Here is a 10394-nt window from a genome sequence, read left to right as displayed (position 1 = left end):
TGCGTTGTGTGTAATCGAACACGAGGCGTTGGCACGTTGGGTCTGGAGGTCGGTTGGTCTTGTTGGCTGAAAGGTCACCAGCTAAAATCTCAGCTGGCACCAGATGTGCAGGAATGTCGGTTCCTACGTTTAAGCTGCTTCCACTGCATGTGACCAGATACACACACATGAGCATGTTGGTCATCAAGCCTGCAGACTTTCAGCACCACTTCCAGACCAAAAGAACAAATTAGTTTACATACTTATAAAGTTGCTTCCAAGTATTTTTGATATAGTTTGTAGTACAAATGTCTTGGTGCATTTGAAATACGACAAAACTAAATTACAAGTAACTTTTCAGCAACATATAGGAGCTTGTTTTGAGTAGATAATTCCTTAATATTGATGAAAAAGTATTAGCTCCATTTGCAGATGTTTCACTTAAAACACTGGAAAAATGTTTTGTTATAAGTGAAATTATCTGCCAATTCAACTAGTATTTTTTCATCAGTATTAAGAAATAATCGACTCAAAACAAGCTCTTATATCTTGCTGAAAAGTTACCTGAAAGTTTTGTCTTATTTCAAATGTACTAAGATATCTGGACTAGAAACTGGACCAAAAATGCTTTTGGGGTTTTTTTAGTGTAGTTTTTGTTTAGGTTAGAGAGGTAACCAATAAAACTTTTCAGCATAAGAACACTGTCAACTCTTCATGTGTTAAATGAGGTGTAATGAAGTTTTTTAAATTAATAATCTACAGCAATTCTGTGGTTTTAGATGATGAGATTATATGCGTCTAATATAAGGATGTTAAATTCAGTCTTCAGAGACTTGGTGCTCCAAGACTTCGCCCTTGACATGAACTTGCCATTTGTAGTCCAGTTATGTTGAAATAAAAAAATCAAAGAAAGTGACTTCGCTCTCCAAGTAAGGATTCCAACTTTAGGGGACTTTCCAGGGTTTTTCCCAACTTCAGGGTCCAACTTTTTTCGTCATTTTAACAAAAAAAAAAAAAGTTTCACGTATCACAATCCCCTTACAAATCAGACAACATGTGGGTAAAACTGAGGTTAGCTCACTCAGGTTTTAATGCAATCACCCGAACTTTAATAAGCCTCAGTATCTCTGTTATCAGAAACCTGCCGCCAATCTCTGAGGAATTTCTCTGCTTTCGTTTGAACATTTTTCAGTCTTCTCTGTTCTGTGGAGTGACTTATGACTAAAAAGTGGCTAAAAGATGAGACTCTTTATTGATGTAACATTTAACGGCGTGTAAAGATGTTGTTTCTGCTTGGAGGGACACAGAAAACGTAGGCCCATATGTATGTATGGGTCTGCTGCCGTAATGGAAACACGTAGGGTAAAATGGATTCAGTCCCTGGAGATCCCCACCTCCCCTCTCACGGACACGCAGAGTGATAATAGTTGCAAAGGGGGCTTACAAGGGGCGGTGGGCAGGTAAAGGGGTTTTTTCTCTGCAAGGGTTGTGTGGTATTTGTGTATCAAAGCCTCTTCTGTCTGGAAACGTCTTTCTGTGTAAAAGGAGAGTTGACTGAACAGGCGAAGAAGCTTTTTAAAGCAGCACAGCTTCATTCAGCCAACGCAGTAGCTTTGAAACACTGTAAGGTCAGATTTACATGTTTATAGAGCTTCCATCCATTAATCAGTCCATCCATCCTTTCATCCATCCATTTCTTGATCCTATGTCTGTCTGGGGTTGTCCCACAGGAGGACGGATGTCCGCTGAACAGAGGATGACTGTAGGGAACATTTCTCCCTCGAAACCGGGTTGTTGGTGAAAATAATTACCATGATACCAACCTTTCCTCGGAGAACAGCAAAGGAAAGCCAGGAAATATTTATCTCAAACTGGATTTATCTCAAACAGAAACAGACAAAAGTGAGCACAGACAGACATGACATGTTCTTCCTTTGCCTGATCTCCGGATTTCCTCCGAGCTTTACGGATTTCAGCTTTGCGGTTTCTGCATAATCCCAGTTTTCCGTGATGTTTCGCTCCACTACGGCTTGATTTCCACTGCCGATGGAAACTACTTAACTTGTACAAACTAAACTTTCTTCTTGTACCGACTTTAGTTGAAAAGTCAAAGAACACCAACCTGGTACATTTTGATGACGTCATATCTCTGTGGATGCCGATTGGTCAGGACAAATCGTCGACTGTAGGTTTGAACAGCATTATCTCTGGAGTTCGGCGATATTCCTCAATGTTTTATAACGATGGCCAAAAGTCCAACATGCAAGTAACAAAACAAGAAGCAGTTAACTGTTTTTGTGTCAGTGGTTCCCCTATAATTATACATTAATAATCATTTTTAGTTTGCTAATCAGTAAGAAAAGAAGTGTCTCTTTTCAAGTACTTCTGTTGTCACTCAACTCAAACAATGTACATCTCAAAAACTATCATTTATTTCAGTTATTCTGTTCAAAACATTGAAATTCACAGTCATATGAATTACTTGCACACAGTTATAAATTTCAACAGCAGAGAAAACATTTAAAGGCCCTTCATACAGAAGTTGTGCCCAGTCTGCGTGTATCTGAGTGTAATTATGGAAAATTGAGAGAAAGGAAAAATTTAAGTGAAAAAAAGTGCACATGAATTAATTTGATGAAATAAAGTGATTATGTAACATTAGCAGGAGTGAAACAATGCAGGATATTGGCTTCATTAGAAATATTTTTTTAGCATTTATAGAAAAACTAAGGATTTATAATTTTAGTCTTTACAAATTTTTAGCAAATCAAAACTTGTAATTGTTATAAAGTGTTCAAATACAGATTATTTTTAATCTAATCGTAGATTGATAGTTAAGCACATTCACATCCATCCTTTTCCATTCTCTATTTTTTCTTACTTTCTAAGTATTTTGAAAGTATTTTTTATTTAAACACTTATTTTTGTTGATTCTTAAAGAAAGCCAGCTCAGGAGCGATCTGCGACATTTAACCTCCCAAACCAAACAGCTCAAAGCCCAAGACAACAGAGGGAGTCTATGTGGCCGAGCCAGGCTATCGTTGATATTCACTTGCAAAAAATGTTGTCTTCTTCCAATTGGACATCTCTGGCAATACGTAAAGCTGGTTGGCTACTGATGCTATCCATCCAGCTTTACTGGCTGGAGAGGATTTGTAAGGAACTGACTGTGGTGGCCTTGTTACTGTGACTGGGCTTGGTTCTGGTGGGCCATCCCCTCCTTTTGGCCACCCTGGAGTATCTCTCCTGGTGGTTTGGCACCAAGTCCCGATTTAGTTCCCTCCTTGGTGCTGACAGACTTTCTGTTGGGGTCTTGTGCCACTGAGGGCCAAATAAATGTGTTTTTTCAAATGCAATTTTAACAAAATACATTTAAGGAACGACTCTGAACTGAACTGTGCACTATCACTGATTAATGTATTTAGTTCATATAGTTGAAGTTCAAATTGTCTGAGCCTATCTTAAGATTACACAATGTCCAAAGTAATCAGCAACATCAGAACAAAAAATATTTTATAAAAGTTGTCTCTTAAGCAGAACCTCTTTGGTTTTTACCAAACTGACTGGGGGGGCAAAGGTCAAACTCCTCACACTGGATGTCCCACAACAACAACAGAATGTCCACATTTGGGACATGTCCTCCTGAATGTGTTTTTCATTAAAGTCAGGAATTTAGTTATTAGCTGTCAGGATCCCAGCAAACTGATCTTTAAAAGTTATCTGGACGAGGTTCAGCCAGTCGTTGGTGAGCCTGAGCGTGTGCCAGCACAGTAATAAGCTTCATCTCTCAGATCGCCATCAACGGGATGAATTACAGACATACCAGACGGGATCAGTGCATGAAACCGATCCAGGGTCAGCTGATATGAAACTGAAGCTTATTGTGTCTGTCTCCATCAACTCATCCGGCCTGAAGCCACTTTGGTGCCCACCAACCATAACAATTAGCAACGCTAAATCCCCTTTCATGCTGGCCTGAGCAACATCTGGGCCACGTTGGATAATAATAAGGGCTTAGAGAACTCTAGATATGTTATTGCTGTGTCCAGTGTGGGAAATGTGGCTTCCTGGACATCTTTTCCAACTTTTTGAGGAAAATACTGCAATCAAACGTGACTATTATGAAGGAAAAACCATATTAATGTAGAGGCTACATTCACACAATAGGCTCCGTTTCAATTTTCGCTGAAATCCAAATTTTTTGTGTGGTTGTTCGTCTTACTAATTATAGCTAAAAACCAGCGGTCAGGTCCGAAACCTGGGAGTAGTGATGAACTCTGATCTTAACCTTCAGAGCCACATAAAGACAGTTACAAAGCCGGGCTTCTATCACCTGAAGAACATTTCCAGAAATAAAGGACTAATGTCTCAGCGAGATCTAGAGAAACTCATCCATGTGTTTATCTTTAGTCTCATTGATTACTGCAACAGCGTCTTCACAGGTCTGACTAAAAAAATAAATCCTCCACCCGCAGCTGATCCAGAACGCTGCTGCTGGTGTTCTGACTAAAACCAGGAAGATGGAGCACATAACACCAGTTTTAAAGTCCCGACACTGGCTCCCTGTAGCTCAGAGAAGATACTTTAAAATACTGTTGTTAGTTTATAAATCACTGAATAGCTTAGCACCACAATACATTAAAAATCTGCTGTTGTATCAACCTTCCAGAACTCTCAGGTTCTGGTCCTGCATCATCAGAACCAGAACTAAACATGGAGAAGCAGCATTCAACTTCTATGCACCACAAATCTGGAACAAACTTCCTGAAAACTGCAAAACAGCTGAAACACCGAGTGCCTTTAAATCCAGACTTAAAGCCCACCTGTTTCAAGTTGCTTTTGAAACAATATAAGTGAAACATTGATATTTGCTGATGTGGAATAATGCCACAAGAAAAATGTTACGTTTCAATTGTTGACTGTTTTCTATGACGGTATTTTTTTGTGTTTTTATGATGTAACACACTTTGAATTGCCTTGTTGCTGAAATTTGCTATACAGATGACTTGACTTCATAACATGAAGGAAGTTAATATATAGAAACCATAACTAATATCAACATGCTTCCAGTCAGAGATGTAAGTGTTGGGATCGTGATATGCTCTAGTGACACGGACGTCTTTCATAAATTCAAAGTCATAATTTTCAGCCAATGATTTACCAGGTTTTCTGGTGCAACATTAAGACATGTCTCACATCAACGACATAAAAGTCGGATAAATGTGACGCGACCATTTAGGCTGCAGATGTTTGAAAACAATTGGATACTTATCCGAATAAATTGGATTTTTGGGGGTGAAAAGATTGGAATTGTACAAAATCCCTTGATTTGGATATGAGGAAATCCTCTCAAAAGCATCGCAACAGATTTAGCATTCCCCATCCGTTTGCCTGAATCTTGACGCTCGGCTTCCCGTTTTCCTTTTTTATTTGTGGTCCAAGTTTTACTTATTTTAAATGAGTTTTATTGTCACAGATGTTGTGTTGGTTGTAGTCTGTGCGGTCTCATTTGTTAGCATAACCCATCTGAATTAGAACTTCAATCAGGCCATTGCAATTCCTTAATTTTGTGTTAAGGAATTGAAATCTGTATGGAGGTGAACATGTTTTCTCATCACTCTATTACCCTCTAACTAATGAATGCTGCCACCTACTAATGTGAACTATAAATGGATAAAATCAGTTAAATGAATCAACACTGAAAAGTTTCCACAAAACCTTTTATTTGTCGATCTTTTGTAAACAATTTTAAGAAAACATCTAAATCAGTCAACAACTAATCACTAAGTAATTGAGATATAAATGCATGGAGCTGCTTCACTGGACTGCAGTTATTTACTGTTATTACTCGGTGTACAACACAGTAAATGGTGTAATTAGATGCAGTACAATTGTTTGAGTATCATTTACCTTCAACAAGACTCCCATTCAGAAGTACAGATTAAGCTCAGCTTCTGTTAATTTGATCGGGCATATGTTGAGATGAACATCCAAATGTCATAGAAAAACAATCCAGAAACAATAAACAAATCTCCTTTCTAAACACGAAGATGAGAGATTACCAGCTCCCTCTGCTGGAGTTTTGCTTTTATTTCACCAGTACAATTTTTATTTTATTTATTTATTTTTTGCTTGTTTTGTTTTGTATTTTTCTAGTAATTTATTTTAGGTGAGATCAAGATGACTAAATATCTCATAACCAATTGGTCTTGGAAAACGTACATTTTACTCAAGTTTGTTTTAAGTGACTTACTTTCGACTAGAGTGCATTAAATTTTTACCCAGTAAAAAATATTTTTACCCATGGCAACCATGCTAATCATCTATGTGACTCCTCATGTGTTTAGTTAAACCACGTCTCAGACTGAAACATTTTCCACAGGTTAGGCATGAAAAAGGCTTCTCACCTGTGTGAATTGTCATGTGATCAGTTAAGCTACATTTTTGATTGAAACCTTTCCCGCATGTCAGACACTGAAAAGGCCTCTCGCCTGCGTGAATCATCATGTGTCGAGTTAAATTGTGTTTCTGACAAAAGCTTTTTCCACAGTTCACACAAGAAAATGGCTTTAATGCAGCGTGATTTCTCATGTGAACATTCAAAGAATATTGATCGATAAATCTTTTCCCACAGGTCTTACACTGAAAAGGCTTCTCGCCTGTGTGCCTTCTCGTGTGAATAATCAGTTGAGATTTTGTAATGTAATGTTTGCCACACGTAATGCATTGAAAAGGCTTCTCTCCCGTATGAACTCTCATGTGAACAGTTAAATCACTATTACTACGGAAACCTTTTCCACAATTGACACAAAGAAAAGGCTTCTCACCTGTATGAATTCTCATGTGAAGAGTTAGATCACTTTTACAACTGAAATATTTTCCACAATCAATGCATAAAAAAGCCTTCTCACCTGTGTGCCTTCTCATGTGAGCATTCAAAGAACATTTTGTACTGAAATTCTTGCCACAAGCAGTACATGGAAATACCTTCTCACCAGTGTGAATCCTCATGTGAATACTTAGATCACTTTTACGACTGAAACCTTTTCCACAGTTCATGCATAGAAAAAGCTTCTCAGTTATCTGATCTCTCGTGTGATGTTTTAAATTATCTTTTTGGCTGAAACCTTTTCTACATGAGAAAGGTCTCTCGCAAGTGTTACTTGATGTCTTTTTAGTTAAGTCACTATTTCGATTTGAACCGCCACCATGCTGTCTGGTTTCCTGATGCCTCTTTTTTTGTTTCTTCTCTTCATCTCTTCTGGCACCAAAGTCTTTATGATTTCTTCTTTCCTGATTTTGTTTCTTAGCTTCAGCAGCTTTTTGAAAGATGACTTGGGTCCTGGTTGGTTCTGATTCCGTTTGGTTTGTTTGCTCATAGACAGGAATTGACATTAATGTATCAGTTTCCTGTTTTAATGGAAGTTGTTCTTCATCCTGACTGCAGAAAACTTCTTTCTCTTCTACTTTAATCTGCAGATATTGTAGATCCTCCTGCTCTTCTTTTATCTGCTGATCTTCTGGTTCTTCCTGTTCTTGTTTCACCTGCAGATGTCCTAACTCTTCCTCGTCCAGAGTGGATCTCCTCTCCTGCTTACATAGCTCCCCTTTGTAAATATCATACTGTAGGTGGTCTGGACAAGAAAACAACAACAAAAAAAGTTATTGTAAATTTTTAGTAAATGGGAGCAGAATTTCATTGGTTTACAAAGACATTAACAAGCACTTGACACCATCTCACAGCAAACCATCTCCATATGCATTAACTGAGAAACCGCATTCAAATTTAAAGATGTAGTCATAACCTTCAGTTATTTCTGAATTTTTCAGCTTTTTCATATCTTTTACTGTTTTCATAAAATCTTGCTTCAACATCTTTGTTGCATGAATATTTCCTCTTTACAATGTAAGCCAGTGATTGAATTATTCAACTGCTGGAGTCGTCACTGTAAAATTGAAAATTCTTCTAGTCTCCAAACCAATTCTTAGGACTCACTCAATTTTCATTCTTTCTAAACATATTATACAACAAAACATATGAATTTGTGTCTGGATTCAGAGATTGTAACACTCATTGATGAGGGACTTGCAATTTTCTGGGAAATCACCCCAAAGTATCGAGGCATCGATGACGATGCATTGCATAGAGACACAGATACATGTTTCAACAGGTAACTTCTCATCGGAGAGGTCAAAGGTCACATGTGGGGTACCCCAAGGTTCAGTCCAAGGACCCCTCTTATTCAATATTTATATGCTCCCACTAGCTCAGTTTACAACAGGAAATAAGATTAGTTACCATAACTATGCAGATGATACTCAGCTCTACATTAAAATGGCACGAGGTGACTCTGAACCATCCAATCACTGAACAGATAAATGTGTGGATGTGCCAAAGCTTTCCCCAGCTGAACAGAAACAAAACTGAAGTCATTATCTTTGGACCTAAAGAGGAGCGATCAAGAGTTATAGATCTAGAGTTATAGATCTAGAGCTGTAATGCACAGCATTACAGCTGTGCATTGATCTAGAGTCAATGCACAGCTTCAGTTATCACAACTGAAAAGTAGCGATCGGGCCCGAAACCTGGGAGTAGTGATGGACTCTGAGCTGAACCTTCAGAGCCACATTAAGACAGTCACAAAGTCGGCCTTCTATCACCTGAAGAACATCTCCAGGATTAGAGGACTAAGGTCTCAGCGCAATCTAGAGAAACGTATCCATGCATTTATCTTTAGTCATAGATTATTGCAACAGCATCTTCACTGAAACACTGAGTTCCTTTAAATTTAGACTGATAAGAGATGGATGATGATGATGATGATGATGATGATGATGATGATGATCTGTTGATCTGTTTAGAGTTGCTTTTGAACCATAATAAATGAAACATTGACTAACACTAGCTAACTGTAACACACACTCTGTTCTGACTCCCCTGTGAGCTTTAACCAATTCCACTCTTCATTCAACAAATGACCCTACAGTTTAGCTTTGTGAGGAATGTCCTACACAGATTTCTGACACTCCTTAGATGGGAATTTTACAGTGACTCAATAACGTTTTCTAGTATGTTTTGCAGATTATTTTGCTTTTTTCTGCTGATTTTGTTTATTTCTTACATTTCTTTCACCAAAAAAATATTCAGTTTACAGCATTTCTACTGCTTTTTTTTTGTTTACTATTTTATTTAATATTAATTATTATTAAATTATTTATTATTATGAGATATTATATATGTTGTATGTAGTACGAATTCTAATTACATTTTAACAATTACTACTTCCATTACTGTTATTATTCCCCATTGCTTACTTCATCAGCCTCACATTGTTCTGTTCCTTCAAATGAAAGTGTATCATTTTACATGGTCAAAAAACAATAATAATAATAAAAAAAGAAAGAAAAATAAAACACAGCTGAGGTCTTTAGCACCATTGGTTCCATTTTCTTTTTACAGAATAAGCCGTTGCTGTTAGAACATCAATTGCTGTTGAGTTCATTTGCCTGTTAAAAAACATTTGTACGGATCAGTGATTAAAATGATCCCCATACCGAAATATTCATATATTTAGACCTTAACCTTCATCCATCGCTGGGGTTTCCTACCTATCCGGTGTAAAATAATCCGGGGAGTCCGGGAGAAATCCAGCAGTCTGCGCTGATCATCCATCTCTTCCTCCGACTTTGACGGTTATTTTTTAACTCTGTGAATTGCTCGTTGATAAACTCTCGTTGAAGCTTGATTTAGGACATGTTTTTACAGAAAACAAGTTCATCAAAGAGATCATGGGCCGTCTTCTTCTTCTTCTTCTTCTTCTTCTTCTCCTTCTTCTTCTTTTATGACTGTTGGCATCCATATTGTTGCAATACCGCCACCTTCTGGTTATTACGATCATCACGTCTGAACCACATGCACTTCTTCACAGATTTATTTTTATTTTCAAAAAACAGGAGTATTTTGTTGTGATTTAACTTCAGGCCGTGAGGAAAACGTTTATGCTTTTGTTGTTATCTTATTTGGTGTATGTAAACCTCTGATTTCAAGTTTATCTATTATTTCAACTCAGCAAATACAAAGAAGAATGGGCCACAAATCATTCAAAATGGTGTAAAACATTCATTATTGCAAGTTTTTAACAGCAGTTGCTGCTACCAAACACAGGACTGACCAGGATAGCTTTTCCCCATGTAATAAATAAAATAATTTAAATGCAGCATTTTTGTTTCTTTAAGTTATTTTTATCTGGTATTAAAATTAATTGTAATCATCTGGAACATTTAAGTGTGACAAATAAAATCAAAAAGAAGAAACCTGCATGGAAGTGAACAGGTTTTCACAGCACTCTATAACCCTCCGACACATTTATGCTGCCACCAACTGACATGTGATCTGTAAACAGATAAAATCAGAA

At 37.4% G+C, this 10394-nt stretch overlaps 1 protein-coding gene across 1 annotated transcript; it reads right to left on the bottom strand.

The window, feature by feature from the left end:
* Positions 1–5685: 5685 nt before the first annotated feature.
* Positions 5686–9846, bottom strand: LOC106904028 (uncharacterized). Its single transcript, XM_014968118.2, has 2 exons — positions 9589–9846; positions 5686–7613 (listed from the first exon to the last, which is right to left on the bottom strand). Exons 1-2 carry the CDS (start codon positions 9650–9652, stop codon positions 6295–6297), a joined length of 1383 nt encoding a protein of 460 aa, XP_014823604.2. The 5' UTR covers positions 9653–9846; the 3' UTR covers positions 5686–6294.
* Positions 9847–10394: the final 548 nt, after the last annotated feature.

Source organism: Poecilia mexicana, unplaced genomic scaffold (genome assembly GCF_051168715.1).
Source record: "Poecilia mexicana isolate PSO_F unplaced genomic scaffold, ASM5116871v1 scaffold_11, whole genome shotgun sequence".
Taxonomy (NCBI): Eukaryota; Metazoa; Chordata; class Actinopteri; order Cyprinodontiformes; family Poeciliidae; genus Poecilia; species Poecilia mexicana.
The sequence above is the reverse complement of the archived record's forward strand: the minus strand, read 5'-3'. Positions and strand labels throughout refer to the sequence as shown.

Bases quoted from the DNA above. Each gene is read 5' to 3' on its own strand.
- LOC106904028 (XM_014968118.2), bottom strand. From the start codon at position 9,652: ATGGATGATCAGCGCAGACTGCTGGATTTCTCCCGGACTCCCCGGATT. The intron at 7,614-9,588 runs GTAGGAAACCCC...TTTCTTGTCCAG, and splicing joins GATTATTTTACACCGGATAG to ACCACCTACAGTATGATATT.